This window comes from Zingiber officinale, chromosome 10A, assembly GCF_018446385.1.
Source record: "Zingiber officinale cultivar Zhangliang chromosome 10A, Zo_v1.1, whole genome shotgun sequence".
Taxonomy (NCBI): Eukaryota; Viridiplantae; Streptophyta; class Magnoliopsida; order Zingiberales; family Zingiberaceae; genus Zingiber; species Zingiber officinale.
The window spans coordinates 21,710,817-21,734,454 of NC_056004.1; the positions used below are offsets into that span (position 1 = coordinate 21,710,817).

The 23,638-nt window shown below is 37.9% G+C and overlaps 1 protein-coding gene across 2 annotated transcripts; it reads left to right on the forward strand.

Annotated features, from left to right (window-relative positions):
• The first annotated feature begins 12,318 nt into the window (after nucleotides 1-12,318).
• LOC122027637 (probable serine/threonine-protein kinase PBL3) lies at nucleotides 12,319-15,071 on the forward strand. 2 transcript variants are annotated; one of them, XM_042586631.1, is made up of 6 exons: nucleotides 12,319-12,619; nucleotides 12,975-13,336; nucleotides 13,423-13,558; nucleotides 13,848-13,951; nucleotides 14,056-14,179; nucleotides 14,408-15,071. In XM_042586631.1, the coding sequence occupies exons 1-6, from the start codon at nucleotides 12,556-12,558 to the stop codon at nucleotides 14,860-14,862; spliced, it is 1,245 nt and encodes a 414-aa protein (XP_042442565.1). In that variant the 5' UTR covers nucleotides 12,319-12,555; the 3' UTR covers nucleotides 14,863-15,071. The 2 variants fall into 2 exon arrangements, with proteins under 2 accessions (XP_042442565.1, XP_042442564.1); XM_042586630.1 differs by having other exon boundaries at nucleotides 12,321-12,619; nucleotides 13,848-13,981.
• The last annotated feature ends 8,567 nt before the right edge of the window (nucleotides 15,072-23,638 follow it).

Sequence of the window (23,638 nt, forward strand, 5' to 3'; positions counted from 1 at the left end):
TTAAGTTTAAAATTCTATTTGGAAAACTAAATAGTTATATTTCTCCCCCTGAATTTGATACCTATCTCTAACCAGCTGCCTAACCAATTAGGTACTAATCATTTTTGAAAGGATTTTTGAAATTTCCTAGGCTATTGAGATAGAACATATTCAGTGTAAGTTTGAAATGTCACTAGATAAATCTAAAATATTTTACAAATAGTGTAGCTACAGAAGTAGGTCATCACTAAAGCTATTGAGATGATGAAGGGGGTGGTCCAGATCCCAAGGATCGAAGAAGTGCCATCAGCTCAGTGTGGCGGGTGTCCCCGACAGCTCGTAACTCGGCAACCTCTCGCCGTATGTCCCGATGAAAATCGGAGTTCTCCTGCTGGAGACTCGCCATGGCTCTCTCTAGTCCGGTCATACGGTCGGCTAGAGTGCGGGGAGCGTGTCGTGGTGCTCGAGCTGGGGGTGGTGGTGGAGCCGGTGCGGCTTCCTCCGGAAATAGTGCGAGCATGAACTCGTCCATCTGTGCGTCTGGATCGGGCTGGTGCTGTGCCCCCCTCCGCCAAGTCATAGTCCCGTCATCTCTATCTACCTGGATGCCGGCTAGGGAAAAGTTCCGAGAGGATATAACATCGAACTCGGTCATATGGGCAACGTCTCCTCTAGTGACATCAATGTGCAGTGAAGACATATAGGCTGTCAGAATGTGACCAAAATGGCATATGGACTCGACTGTCAGTCACGTATCCGGCTGCGTAAATGATGGTGGAGAAGATATGTAGGCTAATGTCAATCTCCAACCTATGAATCAAGGCATAAAGTAGGAATGAATGGAATGGGCGCATCACAGCGATGTCCCGAGTGGTCAGTGGTAAAATGCAAAGAACTACAACCCTATAAAGAGCGTAGTCCTGGACTCTAAGTTCTACTGACCTAAACTGTGTCACAATGGGATCTCTCTCTCCCCCAAAAAAATACGAATACATCGTATCGAGAGTAATATGTGAGTAGGGATCGTCGAACGGTAGATCCCTCGGAGGATAGCACAAAAAGGGGCAAGTAGAAGGACGCAACTCTAAAAACTCTCGGATAGTCGTAGGGGAAAATACGATATCAGTGCCTGCTGCCCTAGTGGTATAGGTGAAGTCATCTACTTTTACTAAGTTATTGCAAAATTCGGCACATAGACTTATATTTATTGGACTGGTACATTCTACAAGGTTCCTTAAATTGTAGTGGCCTATAACCTCTAAGGCAGAGGGACATGACCTTAAGAAGAACGCTCTGTCTATGCAGGTAGTCCTAATGGCCTTATAGATGGTGGACTCAAATTTAATCCTAAGTTCGTCTGTGGGAAACCTAGGGTCTGTACTAGCATTGGAGGGTCCAGCACCAGTATTTGTTCGTTTCTTACTGTATATAAATAATAAAAAAAAATTTAGAAGACAACAACAAAAAAAAGATTATTTTAGAGAGGGGAAGAATATTTTACCGAGGAGCCATCGAAAAAATATAGATTTGACGACCTCGGTTGAATCGCAACAGCGTCTTCACCGCACGAAAATTTTAATTTAGAGTACTTTCGCACTGAGGTTCAAAGTGAACCTTGGCAAAAGTGAGAATGAGTGGGGCAGAGGTTGGGGGCGTCTGCTGCCCCTTATTTATAGGGCACTCCGGGCGCCCGGGGTTGCTGGGGCGAGGCGCCCGGAACCCCTTCCGGGCGCCCCCAACGAGAATACCAGGGGCGCCCGCCCCTGGTTTTTGACCTTTTTTTTTTTTTTTTTTTTTTTAAGTTAAAGTTTTGAAAATAGTTTTTAAGTTTAAAATTAAAATTTTGAAAAAAAATCTTTAAGTTTAAAATTTTGAAAATAATTTTTAAGTTTAAAATTAAAATTTTGAAATTTAAAATTAAAATTTTGAAATTAATTTTTAAGTTTAAAATTTTGAAAATAATTTTTAAGTTTAAAATTAAAGTTTTGAAATTAATTTTTAAGTTTAAAATTTAAATTTTTGAAATTAATTTTTAAGTTTAAAATTTTGAAAATAATTTTTAAGTTTAAAATTTTGAAATTAATTTTTAAGTTTAAAATTAAAGTTTTGAAATTAATTTTTTAAGTTTAAAATTAAAATTTTGAAATTAATTTTTAAGTTTAAAATTAAAATTTTGAAATTAATTTTTAAGTTTAAAATTTTGAAAATAATTTTTAAGTTTAAAATTTTGAAAATAATTTTTAAGTTTAAATTTTGAAAATAATTTTTAAGTTTAAAATTTTGAAATTAATTTTTAAGTTTAAAATTAAAATTTTGAAATTAATTTTTAAGTTTAAAATTAAAATTTTGAAATTAATTTTTAAGTTTAAAATTTTGAAAATAATTTTTAAGTTTAAAATTTTGAAAATAATTTTTAAGTTTAAAATTAAAGTTTTGAAATTAATTTTTAAGTTTAAAATTTAAATTTTTGAAATTAATTTTTAAAATTAAGTTTTGAAATTAATTTTAAGTTTAAAATTTTGAAATTAATTTTAAGTTTAAAATTTTGAAAATAATTTTTAAGTTTAATCATTAAAATTTTGAAATTAATTTTTAAGTTTAAAATTGAAATTAAATTTTAGATTAAAATTTTGAAAATTTAAAATTTTGAAATTAATTTTTAAGTTTAAAATTAAAATTTTGAAATTAATTTTTAAGTTTAAAATTAAAATTTTGAAATTAATTTTTAAGTTTTTAAAATTTTGAAAATAATTTTTAAGTTTAAAATTTTGAAAATAATTTTTAAGTTTAAAATTAAAGTTTTGAAATTAATTTTTAAGTTTAAAATTTAAATTTTTGAAATTAATTTTTAAGTTTAAAATTTTGAATATAATTTTTAAGTTTAAAATTTTGAAATTAATTTTTAAGTTTAAAATTAAAGTTTTGAAATTAATTTTTTTAGTTTAAAATTAAAATTTTGAAATTAATTTTTAAGTTTAAAATTAAAATTTTGAAATTAATTTTTAAGTTTAAAATTTTGAAAATAATTTTTAAGTTTAAAATTTTGAAATTAATTTTTAGGTTTAAAATTAAATTTTGAAAAGTTTAAAATTAAAATTTTGAAATTAATTTTTAAGTTTAAAATTTTGAAAATAATTTTTAAGTTTAAAATTTTGAAATTAATTTTTAAGTTTAAAATTAAATTTTGAAAAGTTTAAAATTAAAATTTTTGAAATTGTTTTTTAAGTTTAAAATTAAAATTTTTGAATTTAATTTTTAAGTTTGAAATTAATTTTTTAAGTTAAAACAAATTAAGCCTTATTCATCTCACCCGATCTATATTATCAATCAGGGAATCCTATGATTTTGTGAGATGAAATTAGATTTTTAATTAAAGAGTTTGATTTAACTTGTGTTAGATTCAGATTTAGTTTTGGTTTCCACAAATAGGCATTCTTCGGATAAATTTCTAAGCTTGGTGAGTCACATGGACATCATTAGAAGTAACCAACCTTTCGAAATTTTTCGAATAGTCCTATCCATGGAACTTAGTACTAAATCTTGGTCTAACTGGTTAGGATTCGTTTAAGGGTAGCTTCGGTCAGTTCCACTTGGCCAAATGCACCAGATCGAAGCCATATCTTTCTAGACATGCGATGCCCAAGCTTCCCAAACGTACTATCATCCAAAAACTTCACCAGTACCATGATTCAAGTTAAACTTGGTCTCTCTTCAACTAATCCTAATTACCCTGCCGGATTAGTTTGTTTTTGGATTACCCTGTCGGGTAGGTTAGTTTTGGAGGTGCCAGCTATTCTGGAGCCTCCCCCTGAATTATTGGCCATTAATTTAGATTTTGGGTTTGTGTCGATTCTTTTTATAATTATAATCAACTTGGTGATAGTCTAAATTTTGTTGAGTTTTGAATTTTGATTTTAAGTTAAATTTATATTTTAGTTTTTGATCTGATTTATTCAAGTTTATATAATGTATTTTATCTTTAGGTATATAGAATTGATTAAGTCCTACTTGCGTGGTTAAGCACGTTTTCGGGACCCAAGCTTGTTTAGTTGCTTTGTGTTGGGTTAATAATGATTTAAAGGTTTTGTTTGAGTTTGACTTATATCCAAGTCCGGTTTTATTATAGCATGCCTTTTGGTTATTTAGAATTAAATCTAAATTTTTAGATCTTGTTGTGAATTTTTCCAACAATTCTTTTAACTTATTAATTTCATTTTTAATGATAAATTCTCCTCCTCAAGTGTTCGATCTTGAGTTGGATTCGAATTTTTTAATTGTTCCTTGAGGTTTTGATTTTCCTCAAGAAGTGATTTATTTTCATTTTCCAATTTAACTAATTTTTTATTTAAACACGAGATAATTCTAAAGAATTTACGATTTACGTTTAGATATACCTCTTCGGAACCTTTGGAAACGAGTGCGGACTCGTGGCTCGATTCGGGTTCGGACCCGTCTTCCGATTCCTCTGATTCGTCTTCCGTTTCAGCTTCGCGAGCCATCAGCGCGAGGTGACTTTGGTGCTTTTGCTTTTCTCCCTCCGATGAGGAATCGTCCCATGTTGCTTTGAGGGCTTTCTTCTTTGTTGACTTTGGTTTGTCAAGTTTCAATCTTGGGCATTCGTTCTTGTAGTGCCCCTTTTTGTTACATCCGAAACATGTGACATTTCTTGAGTCGGCTGGCGAACTGATCTTTTGAAGATCCTGTTTGCTGAAGCTTCTCTTTTTCCTGGTGAACATTTTCCTTACCAGGTTCACCAGGTGTTCTTCGTCTTCAGAGTCTTGATCGGAATCTTCTTCAGATTCGGGTTTGTTCTTCTTTTCTTTAGAGGAACCTGCGAATAAAGCTACACCTTTCTCGACCCCGGCGTTAGTTTGCTCATGAAGTTCTAATTCACAGAAGAGTTCATCCAATTTTAATTTAGATAAATTTTTTGAAATTTTGTAGGCATCTACAATTGATGCCCACAAATTATTTCGCGGAAAAGCATTTAACGCGTACCTTATTAAGTCTCGGTTCTCCATTTGGTGGCCTATCGCGTGGAGACCGTTGAGGATATCTTTGACCCTCGCGTGGAGCTGACTTGCCGTTTCTCCTTCCTGCATTTTTATATTAAAAATTTTGTTTAACAGCAAATCTCTTTTTGTTACCTTTGCGTCGCTTGTTCCTTCGTGCAACTCAATCAGTTTATCCCAAAGCTCCTTAGCGTTTTCATGCGGTCCGACCCGGTTCAGTTCTTCTCGTGTTAGTCCGCAGTGTAGAGTATTGATGGCTTTGTTTTCAATTGATGCATTTTTCTTTAAATCATTTGTCCATTCTTCAGGGTCTACTATTTTCCCGGAGTTGTCTACTGGAATTTTGTAAGCCTTTGTGACGCTCATCCACTGGTCGTAGTCTGTCTTCATGTAGACCTCCATTCTCCTCTTCCAGTACGAAAAATCATCCCCGTTGAATAGGGGAGGACGTACTGTGCTGAAGCCTTCTTGTTGAGACATCTTATCCTGCACACACTAAATTAACTGGAAAAAGAAAATCCCAAGACTTCGTCTTGGATTAGCAGTGCGGGAAAAAATAGAAACTCTAAGTTGGTGTTGTACCAATTTAGATTTTAAGTGCAACGGGAAAAAAAATCTTCCAAAAAGATAATAATATCAGTTTGGAATTAAAAATTTTTTTCACCCCCTGTCTGATTGGTGGTTGCACCAAATCAGAGCGGTACCTGCTCTGATACCACTTGTAAGACCGTTGGATTCGATAGAGGGGGGGTGAATATCGATTCGATAAAGATGAGTATAAACGCAGCGGAAAAATAAAATAGACACAGGTGTTTTTTACTTCGTTCGGAGCCTGTGACGACTCCTACTCGAAGGCCCGTACTCCGTGAGTACTTTCGTTGGGCAATCACTATCAATTCGAATGAAGATTACAAATAAGTACAAGAATTGACAGAAATAAAATACCGACAAGAGAAGAAGAGTTAGACTTTTAAGAAAGCGCTTTGTCGGAATAGCCTCGTGGCGTCGCAGGAGCGTAGAGCAGCAGAGCAAGCAGTAAATTCTCAGTGAAGACTTGATATCTTTGAAGCTCCTACCTGGGGCTTCTTTTATATGCTGTCCCGGGCGCCTGGATCCCTTCCAGGCGCCTGGAACGTGACGTAGCTGCACAAACCATGATGCTCCATGTGGCGACGACTCGGCTGGATGAAATTTGCCTTCCGGGCGCCCGGACCACCTTGTTTCAGAAAGCTCCTTTTTCCTGCAAAACAAGGTTAGCCCGAGGCAAATATGTATCCTGTAAAACAGATTGTTAGCACAGTTAAAGTTCAATAGATGGATAAGAAAGAGTATGACTTAGATTCCGTCTTTCCGAGACCGGAATCTAGTCACGATCTCGACTTAGACATCCGAAATGGATCTAAGCCGGATCGACGCCTAATGTCCCCTTCCCGGGAACGCGTCCTCACAGTCACTCCCTTCCAGTGACTTACCTCACTTACCTGCCAGACGTCCGGTCAGCCCGTCGACCCGTCTGGACTTCTCGCCAAGCGTCCGGTCAGCCCGTCGACCCGCTTGGACTTCTCGCCAGCTATCCGGTCAGCCCGTCGACCTAACTGGACTTCTTGCCAAGCGTCCGGTCAGCCCGTCGACCCGCTTGGACTTCTCGCCAGCTATCCGGTCAGCCCGTCGACCTAGCTGGACTTTTCCTGCACACTTGATAAAAGTGTCAGACAACAACAAACCTAACTTAACCTGATTTGTCATTCATCAAAACCTGAGTTAGACCGTTAGTGCTAACCGCACCAACATATTTTATTTATGCTAAATCTTGCCATGATTGTTTGCCCATCATATGCCATGACATCATGTCTATTTTTGCATTCATGTTTTATTATGCAAAATCCAAAAATACCATGTCATGACATTCATACATCATGTTGTTATAGGAATCTTTCTTTTGAAAGTTATTTTATTTTGATGTATGCCATAACATTATCATGCATTAGGTTAATTCCTTGTAATTAAGGACAAATGACATTTAACAACACTTATTAACAAGTGACATCCTAGGTGGATGTCTAATATCTTTAAAATGCCTAGATAGATATGCATGATCCCTAGATTAGGGCAAAACCAAAATCTACATCTCACAAAGACTATAAGGTGACTTGTATGTGCTTTAGTGCACATTAGATACAAGTGAGATGTTAGGATGATGAACAAAGCTCAAGATGTTGATTTAGTGCATTCTTTTGAGTTTTAGGTTAATCAAAACACATAGTTATGTGTTTTCCCATCATTGGGAAAGCTAATGTACAAGTCATGTGCATTATGCTCAAGGAACATGATGGGATATTGGTTTTGAAAATGTTTTTAAAATACTTTTGGAAAACCATGATGAAGGCTATCTTTTGATAGTAATCACCATTGAATAGTTAGACACAAACTTGAAGAAAACGTTAAAGTTTTAGCAAGTTTTCAAGCTTGTGTCAATCCTTGAAAATATGATGTATTTTCATAGAAAACTATTTTTCCGTGATTAAGTATGCCCTAAATAATGTCTACACGAAATTTTATGATTTTTGGATTTTTGTAGAATTTTCTAGGGGTTTCTGAAGTTGACTGAAATGGAATTTCAGCAACTATCAGAGCTTCAATCGATCCATGGATCGATTGGAGTGCCTGAATCGATCCGTGTATCGATTCAGAGAGCAGAAGCTCGCTGGATCGATCAGCCGATCGATCCAGGTAGTCTGAATCGATCAATGGATCGATTCAGAAAGGTTCAATCGATTAGAACCCAACTCCAATCGATCCAAGTTGCTGATTTTGGCTGGGAAGGCCTGATTTCAGCATCTTTGAACCTCTTTGAGTCTAGGTAATCATTCCAAACCCCTAAAATATATTTGTATACATACAAAGGGTGTTTTCATGTGAAAACAAGGATGGATTGGTTAAGGAGGGCTTCATTGAAGTTTAGGTTGAGGTTTGTTTCAAATTTTGAGTATTTGAACCTCAAAACTTCTAAATTTGGGTTTCCTAAAGGTTTAGGGATTCCAAGTCATTGTTGGTGCAATGACAGAAGTTACCACCATGTCTTTAGGGGGAGGGACTCTATAAAGACATGAAAAATTATTTTTCATGAACCTTGGAAGGTGGTTAACCTTCTTTAAAGAAAATGCTCATGGATGAGCTTTTGAACTTGAAATTGGGAGTGAATATCATCATTATTTCAAGTGGGAACTCAAGTGGTTAGAAAATGCTCAAGGTTGGGTATTTGTCTACATTGAGGGAGATGTTAAGGATAAATGAAGGGTATGAGACCTTCTTTATCGTGTTGATCACAACGAGTGATGTTGTGAACAACGATGAGCAACTCTTCAGGGGGAGAGTCGTCAACAAATGGATTTGTTGATGTGTATCCAAAATTGGGGCATGAGTTGATGTATGCCCAAAGATGGGTTGATGTGTGCCAATAGGGGGAGAATGTAAGGACCTGTGAATGAGTGTAAGTTAGGCTTTCATTACCTAGAGGGAGTGTGCCCTCTTAGGGGGAGTATGAAGAGCTTAATGTATGTGTTCATTACCTAGTGGCATGAAGATTGAGGCTATAGGATTAGCCTAACTTACATGTGGTATTGTAAGTGTTATTGTGGTATTGTCAAACATCAAAAAGGGGGAGATTGTTGGTGCAACATCCCTCAGGTCAAGGTTGACCTGGTTGACCAAGCTGAGTCTTGGTTTGAGTTTAGATGTTTGACAATAAGAAACTGATTGAAGAAGAGTCAAGTAGGTCAAGGTTGACCGGATACTTGACTGGGAAGTCCTAACTGGGATGTTAGGTAGGTGGAAGTCCTGGTGAGTGAAGCCAGGCATAAAGGAAGTCCTAGTGAGTGAAGCTAGGCAGATTGAAAACCCTAGTGAGTGAAGCTAGGTGAAAGTCCTGGTGAGTGAAGCCAGGTGAAAGCCCTGGTGAGTGAAGCCAGGCAAGGGAAAATCCAGATGGATCAAGGATGATCGGACATCTGGTGTTGGGAAGTCCAAGTAGGTCAAAGGATTGACTGGATATTTGGCACGAGGAAATACAGATAGGTCAAAGGGATTGACCAGACATCTGATGGAAGTCCAAGTAGGTCAAAGGGAGTGATCAGATACTTGGCATGAATAGAAAAGTCCAAGTGGGTCAAAAGGATTGACCAGACACTTGGTGGGAAGGCCTAGCAGGTCAAAGGAGTGACCAGATGCTAGGCATGGTGTACCAACAGGTCAAGGTTGACCGGATGTTGGTTTGGTAGGCTTGGGACTTGGTTTTGGGCAAAACCAACCGGATCGATCGATGGATCGATCCAAGCCTTTCCTAGCGAAGAGCTCGGATCGATCCGTGGATCGATCACCAATCGATCGGTGGATCGATTGGGAGCTGTTGCTTATGCGCGATAAGCGCTGGATCGATCCATGGATCGATCCAGGCATTTTTTCCAGAGCACAGAGGCGCTCTGGATCGATCCGTGGATCGATCCAAAGCCTCCCCGATCGATTGGGAGCATTCGAATCGATCGGGATCCGACCGTTGCGTCGGGTTTATAGCCGCAGGCGAACGTTGTCTTCGGTATCTCTTCTCCGATTCACTCTAGATCACTCGCCAGCTCCTCCACAGCACTCACAAAGCTCAGATCGCCAGTTCTTGAAGGATCTTGGAAGTTCTCCAAGTCAAGAGGCGGATCAAAGCAAAGAAGAGAAGCTAGGGTTAGTGTTTATACTCATTGTAAGCTTGTAAGCTTGTATTTCTTGTATCCTTTCCCTCTCTTCTTGTATTGAGTCTTGTAGGGCTTCTCCGCCCTTGGTAGTTACCATAAAGGAGAGTTTTATTTAGTGGAGGGTGTGTGTGTTGGTGTGGATCCTTGGATTAGTCACCTCTTGTGAGGTGGATACCAAGTAAACCAACCGTGTTAGCGTTGTGTGATTGTTTCTTTGTATTTCCGCTGCACATCTTTGAAGAAACAAGCAACGCCGAGCAACGAGCGAACGCGACGAGCTATTCACCCCCCCTCTAGCTACTTTTGGTCCTAACATCACTATCGCGTGTGAGATGGCTGACTTGCGTCAGTAGTGACTAGGACATTTGCATCATATGTATGAATTGCATTTATTGCTTGTGATTGCTGCATATTGGATGCTGCATTTTTATGGTTGCATATAATTGACATGCATACAGGAGACATGAGGTATTTGGTCTGACGACCCTTATATCCGGATAGGAGGTCCTGGTGAGTACAACTTCGTTGTTTGTTCAATCTTTGCATTTCCTATTATTGATCAGGAGACTATACTTTATGATTATTATTGAAAGCTATATCTTATTATGCATGTCTGCTTGATACCCGCTGAGTTCATTGAACTCACCTCGTTGCTTTATTTTCCTATTTCAGGTTGAAGCTGTCAGGAGGTTCTAGTCGTTAGTCCCCACTCCGTGTTGTGACGATTTTCTGTTTTCAGTCTTTGTTTTCTTGTTATGTATATACATACTGGTGATGCATGTGTCTTGCACTCGTGGATTTTATATCGTGATTTGGGTATGATGCCCATGTTTTCCGCTACGGTAGTTTTTATGTTGTGGGTTGTGTTTTCGTCGTTGTAGTGGAGTAAGTTTTTATTAAACTGCATGGTTGTGATTGTTAGCCGGAGACTGTACTATATAAACTACGTGGATTGTTTATTTAATTATTGTATATGTTCCGGCCGTATTGGCCGAGGATTGAGAGACCTTGAGGGCTTGTAGATAAGTTTTGGATTGTCACCTGTATAGGGGAGATGCTGTCGAAATTTCACTGATAGGAACTCCCCGAGGCATGACAAGATTAATTAAATGAATAATTAAGTTTGAATAACTCATTAAATTTAATAAACAAACTTAAATACATATGTTTAGTTTATTAATATTCACCAGTAGAGATGAAAAACTATTCATGAATAAAGTTCATAAATCATGTTTATTAATAATTTTTTAATATTTTAAATAAATATAGAAACTTTTAAAATAAACAAATAAATTTATATTATCATTTAATATTTTAAATAAATATAGAAACTTCAAAAATAAATAAATAAATTTATATTATCAATGTCAATAAAGAATCAAATAAATATAAATGTAAAAATTTCAATAATCAAATAAATTTAAATTAAGAATTTGATAATATTTAAACTAGCTAAGTTTAAGATAAACTTGAATAAACTCAAATTTATAAAAAAAACTAAATTAAATTTAAATAATTATTTTAATAACTAAATCTTAGATTGATTTATCTTATTAAATAAATTTAAATACCACTTAATTTGACGTGTTTATAGTATTAAGTCAACAGCCCATAAATAAAACCTAAATGACAGATGAATGGGATAAAATATTGAAACATGGCAACGTATTATTGGTGACACAGGGAATCAACGAATGAGGCCGTGCAGCAGTCGAGCTCTTAAATTAAAATAATATTTCTATTAAATTATTGTTCTAGTTTGTAAGTCTCACTATTTAATTTTAATAGATGTCTTTATCTCAATTTAATTCGAGCCTTTGCCATTATTTTTGTACGTAATTTTCATAGTAACTTTATTATAAGTTTAATAGACACATTTATTTAATTTGAAGGTGTAATGCTTCTTATTTAGTTAGTTTATACCTTTTACAATTATCACTATTTAATATAGAATTGTTATAGATAAAAGGTGAATACGTTTACTCTAGTGTCCTCGTCAATTCATCCCAAGATCAACACGGAGGAAGTAAATCATGGACGACTACTAACCTTTAGAATAGTAACTAGCACATAAGGGAGGTATTTGTCTTGACTTTGCTGAAATTCGAACCCAGACCTCATTATGACAATACCTTATGTACTAACACTAGATCCATCCGAAGAGACATAGAATTATTATACATGTCTCAATTTTGCGTAAACAAACACTCTATTTGATTTAATCAGATGCTTAAAATTTAGCAAATTGCAACGATCAAAAGGAATATGATAAAATTATTAAAAATTAGACGACTAAATAATAATAAATGAAGAAGAAAGATTCAAATTAACTTCAATAATCTCATTCTAGAAGAATTATAAGAAAGTTCTCTGTGTACCGATTGCGACATGATTTAGATGGGGGCCAAACTGATGGACGCATCTTTGTCGTTAGAAGATTGGTCTTTTTCACTTGACAGGTGGCATTTCAGTTTTTGCCTAAAATTTATCTTAATTAATTCTTTTGGCATTATTATTTAAAAAGGACGTGAAGTTAAATCTTATAACTCCGAGGGGCAAATGAAATATTCTCACTTGCTTTGCTTGCTTTCTCCCCTCTCGTCGAATGTCCCTCGGGGCCTTCCCCGCCTATCGCAGAAGCTTCCCCTGTTTCCACTGTTTTCTTTACGTTGACTAGAGTGGAGAGGCAACATCGAGGCGAAAGTTCGAATCTTTCCACCCCAAACTCCTCATCCGTCTTCGCCCCTCACAGTCTCGCCCTCTCGCCCAGCTGCATCTTTCTTTAGCGAGGGTTCGTGATTTGTTCCTTCATAGTTTTGGCGGAGATGGGCAATTGCTTGAACTCCACCTCGCGGGCCGTAAACTCCCAAACGGCGCAGCACTCTTCCAGTGAGTATGAGTTTTTATTGTTTTTCCGGGATTTCTTGCTTAAAGTTGTCATCTTTCGGCTCTTCCTTGCTGCGTTATCGTCGTGTTGATGAAGATGAGAAAACTAGGGCAAATGCTATACTGTGGGATGTAAATAATCACAGTAACTTTTTTTTAGCCTTTTTTGGTAAAAGGATTGGTTTGTGGTTTGTAAATTGGAACTGAAAAGTGTGTGCGTTGCTAGTTTTGCATTTCGTTCATGTTAGATTTCTTTGGACTGTAGTTGCACATAAGTTAATTATACCGAAAGACAGTCTGATTTGTATTAGTTATTGATGGCCAGTTTCCCTAAACACTGTATTATTTTACTTGGCAGATCGTTCAACTATTGCCGCCAGTGAAGCAAGTTTCTCCTCTGTACCTTCCACTCTGACATGTTCTACATCGTCAACTCTTCCTGTTCCTTATAGTGAAAAAACTAGTGCAGTTCTTCCTAGTCCAAGAACTGAAATGGAAATCTTGTCTTCATCAAATTTGAATGTCTTTACATTTAATGATTTAAGAAATGCTACCAGAAATTTCCGTCCCGACAGCCTTATTGGCGAAGGTGGGTTTGGTTTAGTATACAAAGGTTGGATCGATGAACAAAGTTTTGCACCTACAAAGCCAGGATCAGGAATGATGGTTGCAGTCAAGAAACTTAAACCTGAGGGATTCCAAGGCCACAAGGAGTGGCTGGTAAGATGAGATCTTTCTTCTTTTGCTAACTCTAAAACTTCCTAGTTATTTATTAACCTTTTTGAACTAATTGATTGCATTTGCAGGCTGAGGTTAACTATCTCGGTCAACTTCACCATCCAAATATAGTAAGGTTGATTGGCTACTGTTCTGAGCAGGATAATCGACTTCTCGTCTATGAGTTCATGCCAAAAGGCAGTCTAGAAAATCACCTTTTCAGAAGTAAGTCGTAAGATTCGTAGTTCACTGAGCATTATCATTCTACGTGTTACTTATATTTCAATTTATGTGCAGTGACAAATTGTTTGTGTCGAAAAATTCTGTCCATTTCCTTGAAACTCTCAGATCAATTTCAATGCAGATTAAAATGATTGATTTCCTGGAAACAGAAATGAGTTCCATCCATGGATAACTTGTTGAGAGCAGTGGCTCATAATATAGCTTTCATGCATGCATGTGTCTGGTCTGGTTTCCTTTTTATTGATATCATTTTCATGCTTGCTTATTCTAGGAGGTCCTGAGCAGCTACCTTGGACAACTAGGATCAAAGTCGCAATTGGAGCTGCCAAGGGACTTTCATTTTTGAACGATGAGTCCCAAATTATATACCGAGATGTTAAAACTTCTAACATTCTTCTTGACTTGGTACTTTGATGAGATCTGTACATGGAAAGGTTGTTTACCAGCTCTTACAACTTAGTTTTCTTTATGAATCACAGGATTTTAACGCAAAGCTCTCAGACTTTGGCTTGGCAAAGGATGGTCCAAGAGGAGATAGAACTCATGTCACAACACAAATCATGGGAACTCATGGATATGCAGCTCCAGAATACATTGCAACAGGTATCTAATTGCTAACTTTCTTTACTATATGTCAATACAAAACTTTGATAAAGATTTTGCAAACCAAGTACATAGTCACATTTGGTTACTTTGATAAAGCTTTGTTGATGACCATTTACATTTTGTTTTAGTATATACCTTATTGAAATAAGTTTCAGGTTTAACCTGAGAAAAAATTACCAGCTTTGTGAGTTGCTCATATGAACTTAGTTTGCCCATTATTTACAGGGAGGCTCACTGCAAAAGCTGATGTTTACAGCTTCGGTGTTGTACTGTTGGAGCTACTGACTGGACGTAGAGTTATCGAAAAAACACGGAATGGGTCAGAGCATAATCTCGTAGAATGGGCAAAGCCTTGTTTGGGTGACAAGCGAAAATTATATAGAATCATAGACTCCAAATTGGAGGGTAAGTATTCAAAGAAAGGAGCCCATGAACTTTGTGTCCTTGTGCTGCAATGCATTGGCAATGAAGCTAAACTTCGGCCTCATATGTTTGAGGTCTTGGCTTCTCTAGAGAAACTTCAAGATACAAAAGTGTGTGCCTTTTCTACCAAAGATGTTCAGCCAAATCTTCCGAACGGCATCACAATGTCACCTATGAGAAATAGATGTTCACCGCTACACCCTGCATCTCCTCGTCGGTCTCCCCTTCCATCCCTCCAGCAGTCATCACCGCGCTAAGTAGAGGATCATTTGAATTTGTAGCAAGTATGCATAGTGATGAGGTTAATAGAGAGTTAGAAATAGAAGCGGTTCACCTCTAAACTTTTATACTAAGCATCAACGAAGTTTCTTGCTTTGTTGGCATGCAAAGATTGACTGATAGACGATTTACTTGTAAGATACTATTCCGGAACATTTAGTTGCAGGTCCATTTTCTTGGCTTTTTAGATCGCATGGTTCTTTCGTTTAGCCAGTCTTCTTCGTTTTTGGTAATGTATTTTGTTAATAAGTTGAACTCAAGCTTATGTTGACTGCTTTATCTGATTAAACTAATCTTAACGAGTTCAGAAAAAGTACCCAAAAAAAAACGATCCTAGTTTCACATGTTATTTAGCAATGCAATCCTCCAACTTTTGTTAGTACTATTGGATTTGATTTCTTTTAGGTGGGTTCTCATGCGATTTGAGATATGCGGATGTATGTGGTTAAGGATTCAAACTCATTAAACAATCGAACTTGTATTAATTCAGGTTTTAGCTATTGGATGTAGATTTATATGTGTTGAATTCATTATCCGTATTCATTATTAATGATGAGCTGATAGTAGTTGCGGTCCTCTATATAAGAATTTAGTCCATGTTGGATTAGGAATATGACAGAACTCCTTTTTCCTCATTCACAAGAATTTTCGATGTCGTCATCTTAGTTCCTCCGGAAGACCTCTCATTCTATAGGATCTCGAGATCTTTAGGACAACACTTTACGACAATGACTATTCCGCTGTATTCAGGTTCCATTATCGTTATTATAGTTTCCGTATCTATCTATTGTTCTATAGTGATTAATGAAACTAGATTTTATGCTTAGGATTGTTTTCTCTGTTCAAATTCCTTTTGTTCCTACTCCTCAGAACTTATGTGGTTAGAAGAAAACTCTATTCAAATAAGTTGTATCAAAACACATGCTGTTTCAATGATTTCTATAGACATAAAGTTAGGATTTCTCGTCGATGTTGTTGTTTTATGCTAGATTAGGATTTTTGGTATCAAACATCTTTGTTTGATGAAAAAACTAGAAAAAAAAAATCCTAGGATTGGTTGTTTTCCAAGTTTTTCATGTTTTTAACTAAGACATGAAGAATAGCTGAATTATCGCTGATTTCGTGGAAAACCATCATGTTTGATTCCTTTTTTTTTTTGTTGTTGGATAAATCATGATGGAGCAATCAATTGCCACGTAGTGAACAGAATCAATGGAAATCGATTGGCTAGTTCCATCAGTTGGTACTAATCAATTGCGTTAATTAACAATCGATTGACACAATTGGATCGAACACAGGATCGACTTTAATCGACATGCACATGAGAGGAGAGTGTGAATCACGTGGTTTTTAAAACTATTTCTTTTTATTTTTAAAACTAAGTTCGAGTGTAGCAGAATAATGAGAAAACAATTAAAAAAATACACATTCAGTTTTACTTAGTTTGGAGCTTTCGACGACTCCTACTCTAAGACTCAGGTCCCGTGGACCTATCGACGGGTTATTTACTAAATATCTCTTCCGGAACTACCGGAAGAGGGGATTAAGTATAAAGAAAAAATCAGGACAAGTGTAACACGCTATACTTTCATTTATGTAGAAATTAAGTATAATATGAAATGTTCGTTACCCAACACCTTTGACGTTGATCGGATCAGACTCAATGTTGGACGGCTCCTCAGCAGTAGTCGAGTGTAGCAGCGTCGTAGTAGAGTAGCAATAAGAAGCCGGAGCAGTCGGAACGTCGAACAGACACGTAGAAGCTTATAGAAGAGTTGTTGTGAAAGCCTTGGTCGAATGCCTCTTTTATAGGGGATGGAAGGCGCCTTCCATAGCACCGAAGGTGCCTTCAACCCCCAAAATGTTAGGACCGAAATGTAGTTAGAGGGGGGGTGAATAGCTCGGTGCGATCTTCGTGCTTGACGTTGCTTGTTTCTTCAAAGATGTGCAGCGGAAAGACAAGAAACACTACAACAATGCTAACAAATGAATTTTACTTGGTATCCACCTCACAAGAGGTGACTAATCCAAGGATCCACATACTCACGCACCCTCCACTATAAAAACACTCCTTCTCGGTAACTACCGAAGGCGGAGAAGCCTTACAACCTCACAATACAACAATGAGAAAGAAAGAAACAAAATACAAATGAATCTTACAAGATTACAATGAAAAACCCTAGCTTCTTCTTCTTCTTGTTGCAAATCGCCTCTTGACTTGGATGAGCCTCCAAGAACCTTCAAGAACTGGCGGTGAGGAAGTAAAGATCGCTGTGGAGAAGTTCTGTGTTCGTCTGTGGAGAAGAGAGGAAGTCGTGTCGAAGAAAACGCTCACCAACGTCTATATTTGCGTCAACGGTCGAATCCCAATCGATTGGATTGCTCCCAATCGATTGGGGAGGCTTTAGATCGATTGACCGATCGATCCAGAGCGCCTCTGTGCTCTCTGGAATCGCCTTGAATCGATTGCCCGATCGATTCAAGGCTTCTCGAGCGATTTCCAGCGCTCCAATCGATCGCCCGATCGATTGGAGGCTTCAATCGATCAATTGATCGATTCAGAAGCTTACTGTTCACTCAGAAACTCTCCCAATCGATCGACCAATCGATTGGGGAAGTTTCAATCGATTACCCAATCGATTCAGCTCAGTTCTGCATGAATTCGCGTCAACCAATCGATCCACTGATCGATTCAACCCCCCAATCGATCAGCCAATCGATTGGGAAGCAGAAATCTGTGCAGAGCTTGACATTAGCTTCGTTTCGCATCCGAGATCACCTCATTCCGATATACGAGTCAAAAGTTATGGTATTCGGAAGTTTACTACGTCCGAACTTCCTAGTTCCATGCCAACTCCCTATTGGACTTACGACCGTTAAGACTTCGGTCAACTTTTGACTCATCTGGACTTTCTCTTTGTGCCAAGTGTCTGGTCCTCCATTACCCACTTGGACTTCCCAACACCAGATGTCCGATCAACCTTGATCCATATGGATTTCCTTGTGCCTGGTTTCACTCACCAGGACTTCCCTTCTGCCTAGCTTCACTCACTAGGTCTTTCACCTGGCTTCACTCACCAGGATTTTCCTTCTGCCTAGCTTCACTCACTAGGTCTTTCACCTGGCTTCACTCACCAGGATTTCATTCTGCCTGGCTTCACTCACCAGGACTTTCAGTCAAGTATCTAGTCAATCTTGACCTACTTGACTATCCTTTACATCTCAACTGGTCAACCTTGACCAAATGAGAATTGTATCAACAATCTCCCCAAATGAATAACTGCACCTGCATTGTCCATATCATCTAAACCCAATATATTGTCAAACATCAAAACTCAAACCAAGACTCAAGCTTGGTCAACCAGGTCAACCTTGACCTAAAGGATATTGCACCAACAATCTCCCCCTTTTGGATGTTTGACAATACCATATGTTAAGTTAGGAAATTAGGCTAATCCCATAGCCTCAACTCCCTTCATGCCAATATCTGAATGATGGTTCCCTTCATTCTTCTCCTTTTCTAGAGGGCAAACTCCCCCTTTAGGTACTGAAGGCCTAATTTAACCATGCATTCTCCCCCTATTGGCACACATCACAAACATGCCCCCATATTTGGGCACACATAAAAAACAACACCTCCCCCTGAAGAGTTACTTATCGTTGTTCACAACTTCACTCGTTGTGTTCACCATGATAATGAAGATCTCATACCCTTCATTATCATCAACGCTCACCCTTGAGCATTAACCACTTGAATAACCCAAATGAAGGTCCCATACCCTTCATTTTTATCAGATGCTCATCCATGAGCAAACTCCACTTAAACAATGAGGATACCCACTCCTCATTAATTTCAATGCACAACCTTGAACATTTTCTGAAAAGAAGATTAACCACCTTCCAAGGTTCATGAAAAATAGTTTTCATGTCTTTAAAGAGTCCCTCCCCCTAAAGACATGGTGGTAACTTCTGTCATTGCACCAACAATGACATGGAATCCCTAAACCTTTAGGAAACCCAAATTTAGAAGTTTTGAGGTTCAAATATTCAATATTTGAAGCAAACTTCAACCTAAACTTCTACTTAGTCTCCCAATCCATCCTTGTTTGCAACATGAAAATACCCTTTTTATGTATACAAATGTACTTTTAAGGGTTTGGAATGATTACCTAGACTAACCATGGTTCAAAAATGCTGAAATCAGGCTTTACCAGCCAAAATCAGCAACTTTGATCGATTGGAGTTGGATCCCAATCGATCGGACCATGCTGAATCGATCCACTGATCGATTCAGGAGGGCTGGATCGATCGGTGGATCGATCCAGACGGCTTCTGTTCGCGAGAAGCCTGTTCTCAATCGATCGTCCGATCGATTGAGACCCTTCAATCGATCGGGTGATCGATTGAGGTCTGATAGTTGCTGAAAGTTCATTTCAGTCAACTTCAGAAATCCCTAGAAAATTCTACAAAATTTCAAAAATTGTGAAAATTTGTGTATACATTATTTAGGGTATATATTTTCAAGGAAAAATAGTTTTCTAAGAAAATACATCATATTTTCAAAGATTGACACAAACTTGAAAACTTGCAAAAACTTTAGTGTTTTCTTCAAGTTTGTGTCTTACTATTCAATGATGATTACTATCAAAAGATAGCCTTCACCAAGGTTTTCCAAAATCATTTTTAAAATCATTTTCAAAACCAATATCCCACTATGTTCCTTGGGCTTAATGCACATGACTTGTACACTAGCTTTCCCAATGATGGGAACACACATAACTATGTGTTTTGATGAACTTAAAACTCAAAAGAATGTACTAAATCAACATCTTGAGTTTTGTTCATCATCGTAACATCCCACTTGTATCTACTGTGCACTAAAACACATACAAGTCACCTTATAGGTCTTTGTGAGATGTAGAATTTGGTTTTGCCCTAATCTAGGGATCATGCATCTCTATCTAGGCATTTTGAGTGGCAAACATCCACCAAGGATGTTACTTGTTTATATCACCTGTTGATAAATGTCATTTGTCCTTAATTTTAAGGAAATAAACATAATGAATGATAATGTTATGGCATACATCAAAAAGAAATAATTTTCAAAAGAAAATTTCCTATAACTGCATGATGTATGTATGTCATGACATGATATTTTTGTGTTTTTCATCATAAGGTACAAATGCAAAAATAATCATGATGTCATGGCATATAGTGAGCAAACAATCATGGCAAGGTTTAGCATAGATAAAATACCTAGATTACCTATCTAAGTGTCCTTAAACCTTAGCTAACTTAAAATTTAACCTAGATTACCCTCTAAACGCTCCAAGAAAATGTCAAAATCTAAATTGACTTTTTAAATTCTCTTGACAAAATTTATGTCGATTGAAATTAAGCATATTCCTCAAGTGTTGGCATATTTCATTTTCCCACAAGAGTAGCACATTTAATTACGGCTTAGATTTGCCTTAAATTACTAAGAAAATACCAACGTCCCAACTTGGTATTTCTTATGCTTTCCCAAATTGTGCCAATTACAAATAAAATCAATACTTCTCAAATTTGGCACATTTTACTCTTTCAAAGAGTAAATCATAAATCCATTTCATTTTCAAAGGGTTAATAATAACCTTGAAAATGCTCCTTGAGTGTCAATTTCTTCAAAGTTGGGTTAACTACCCTTCTTCTTGGAGTTGACACTCTCTAACCTATCTATGGGGTAGAGAAGATGCTCCTAGGAACCCAAAATCTATTGGTACTCCTTGGATGCTCTAGGTACTCACTAGGGATAACTTCCCTAGATACCTTCCTAGTGACCTTGTTTGGCTTCTTAGAAGCCTTGGTCACCTTTTCTAGGTCAACCCTAGGGATTGCTTCCCTTGTGACCTTCTTTGTGACTCTCTTAGACTTCTTAGAAGTCTTAGACACGTTTGTTGCAAAAATACTCTTAAGGATGACCTCCCTAGTATTCTTGACTTGACCACTAGACCTAGGGTTTGTTCCATAACTATATGGAACTCTATGATAAGTAGGTACATCCTTTTTGGTTTTAGGCTTGTATCCCAAACCTCTATGGCCCTTGGATGACCCTTGTTGCCCTAAACCTAGACTTTGCTCATTTTGCCCTTTAAGGATATTTTCCATCCTTTTTAGGGTCTTTTCTAGTTTGTCAAGTCTTGATCTCAAGACTTGATTCTCCATTGCTAAGTTCTTAGTTTTTGGTTTCCCATTAAGTCCATGAGCATTTTGGTTTCTAGGCTTGTAGCTAAAATCCTTAGTGTTATTGCCTAGACTTTTACCTACCTTCCTAGACCTAGGTTTGGTTGTCTTAGCATGGAGAGCCACATGATTTTCTTTGATAACATCATGCCTCCTATTTTCATGGTAAATAGCATTAAAATGATATAGATTAGAACTATCATGCTTTTTACCATTGTTTAAGGGGGTAGGTTCAATGAATGATACCTTCCTTTTTACCTTGGAGGCTCCCCCTTGAGTTGTGCTTCCTCCTTGAGCCTTAACCACCTTCTTCCCCTTAGGGCATTGACTTCGGTAATGCCCCTTTTGATTGCAAGAGAAGCACACAATGTGCTCCTTGCTCTTCTTTGTGTTGGGGATGGTCTCCTTGGGCTTCTCCTTGCCCTTTTGTGCCACTTGGCCCTTCTTCTTGACCAATTTAGGGCATTTACTTTTGTAATGCCCTTTTTCCCTACACTCAAAATATATAATATGATTTTTATTTTTAAATGAACTATTTATACCTTCTTGTGTAGGGGTGACTTCTTCTCCTTTGGATCCGGATGTGGAGGCTTCCTCTTGATCCAATGATGATTCTCCTCCAATAGATATGACTTGATTTGTGGAGGTGGAAGCTTCTTCATCCTCTTCTCTTCTTGACCCGGATGTGGAGACTTCTCCTTCTTCTTGATCCGGTGTCACCAAAAGTTGCTCCCCCTCAATCCTAGAGGTGGAGACTTCTTCATCTTCATCTTGTACATGGAACAAGGAGTATGCTCCCTCCTTGTTCCCTTCATTGCATTCCCTCGAAGATGAAGCTTCATCTTGAACTTCTTCTTCGGAAGTTGAGCATCTCTCAACTTCGGAGTCCTCCTCTTGATATTGCTCCAATGAGTCGCCCTCTTTGGATTCCTCTTGATTCGGTACAGTGGAGGGGATCTCATGGATTGATGCCAATTTGCTCCAAAGCTCCTTTGCATCTTCAAATTCTCCAATTTTGCAAAAAATGGTGCTTGGCAATAAATTAACCAATAATTTGGTTACCTTGTTATTCGCCTCACACCTTTGAATTTGTTCTTGGCTCCATTTGCTCTTCTTGAGGATTTTGCCCTTTGAGTTTCTTGGAGCCTCGAAGCCTTCCAATAGAGCAAACCATTGCTCTATCTCCATCATCAAGAAATTTTCAATTCTTGATCTCCAAGAATCGAAGCTTGTAGATAAATATGGTGGAGGCACCCTTGTGTCGAATCCAAGTCCGTCTTGGAATTCCATGTTGAAGCTGAACAATTGAAGAAATCTTTGACTTGAAGAATTTTTCTCCAACTTCTTCACCCTCTAGCTCTTTGCCCCTTCCGGCGATGATTCCGGTGAAAAGCGACCTCACTCTGATACCACTTGTTAGGACCGAAATGTAGCTAGAGGGGGGGTGAATAGCTCGGTGCGATCTTCGTGCTTGACGTTGCTTGTTTCTTCAAAGATGTGCAGCGGAAAGACAAGAAACACTACAACAATGCTAACAAATGAATTTTACTTGGTATCCACCTCACAAGAGGTGACTAATCCAAGGATCCACACACTCACGCACCCTCCACTATAAAAACACTCCTTCTCGGTAACTACCGAAGGCGGAGAAGCCTTACAACCTCACAATACAACAATGAGAAAGAAAGAAGCAAAATACAAATGAATCTTACAAGATTACAATGAAAACCCTAGCTTCTTCTTCTTCTTGTTGCAAATCGCCTCTTGACTTGGATGAGCCTCCAAGAACCTTCAAGAACTGGCGGTGAGGAAGTAAAGATCGCTGTGGAGAAGTTCTGTGTTCGTCTGTGGAGAAGAGAGGAAGCCGTGTCGAAGAAAACGCTCGCCAACGTCTATATTTGCATCAACGGTCGAATCTCAATCGATTGGATTGCTCCCAATCGATTGGGGAGGCTTTGGATCGATCGACCGATCGATCCAGAGCGCCTCTGTTCTCTCTGGAATCGCCTTGAATCGATTGCCCGATTGATTCAAGGCTTCTCGAGCGATTTCCAGCGCTCCAATCGATCAATTGATCGATTCAGAAGCTTACTGTTCGCTCAGAAACTCTCCCAATCGATCGACCGATCGATTGGGGAAGTTTCAATCGATTACTCAATCGATTCAGCTCATTTCTGCATGAATTCGTGTCAACCAATCGATCCACTGATCGATTCAACCCCCCAATCGATCAGCCAATCGATTGGGAAGCAGAAATCTGTGCAGAGCTTGAAATTAGCTTCGTTTTGCATCCGAGATCACCTCATTCCGATATCCGAGTCAAAAGTTATGGTCTTCGGAAGTTTACTACGTCCGAACTTCTTAGTTCCATGCCAACTCCCTATTGGACTTACGACCGTTAAGACTTCGGTCAACTTTTGACTCATCTGGACTTTCTCTTTGTGCCAAGTGTCTGGTCCTCCATTACCCACTTGGACTTCCCAACACTAGATGTCCGATCAACCTTGATCCATATGAATTTCCTCGTACCTG

What these genes read in the sequence shown, in the direction of transcription:
- LOC122027637 (XM_042586630.1), top strand. Translation starts at nt 12,556, where the DNA reads ATGGGCAATTGCTTGAACTCCACCTCGCGGGCCGTAAACTCCCAAACG. An exon ending in AGAAAATCACCTTTTCAGAA is followed by an intron (nt 13,559 to 13,847) that starts GTAAGTCGTAAG and finishes TGCTTATTCTAG; the next exon opens with GAGGTCCTGAGCAGCTACCT. An exon ending in TCCAGAATACATTGCAACAG is followed by an intron (nt 14,180 to 14,407) that starts GTATCTAATTGC and finishes CATTATTTACAG; the next exon opens with GGAGGCTCACTGCAAAAGCT.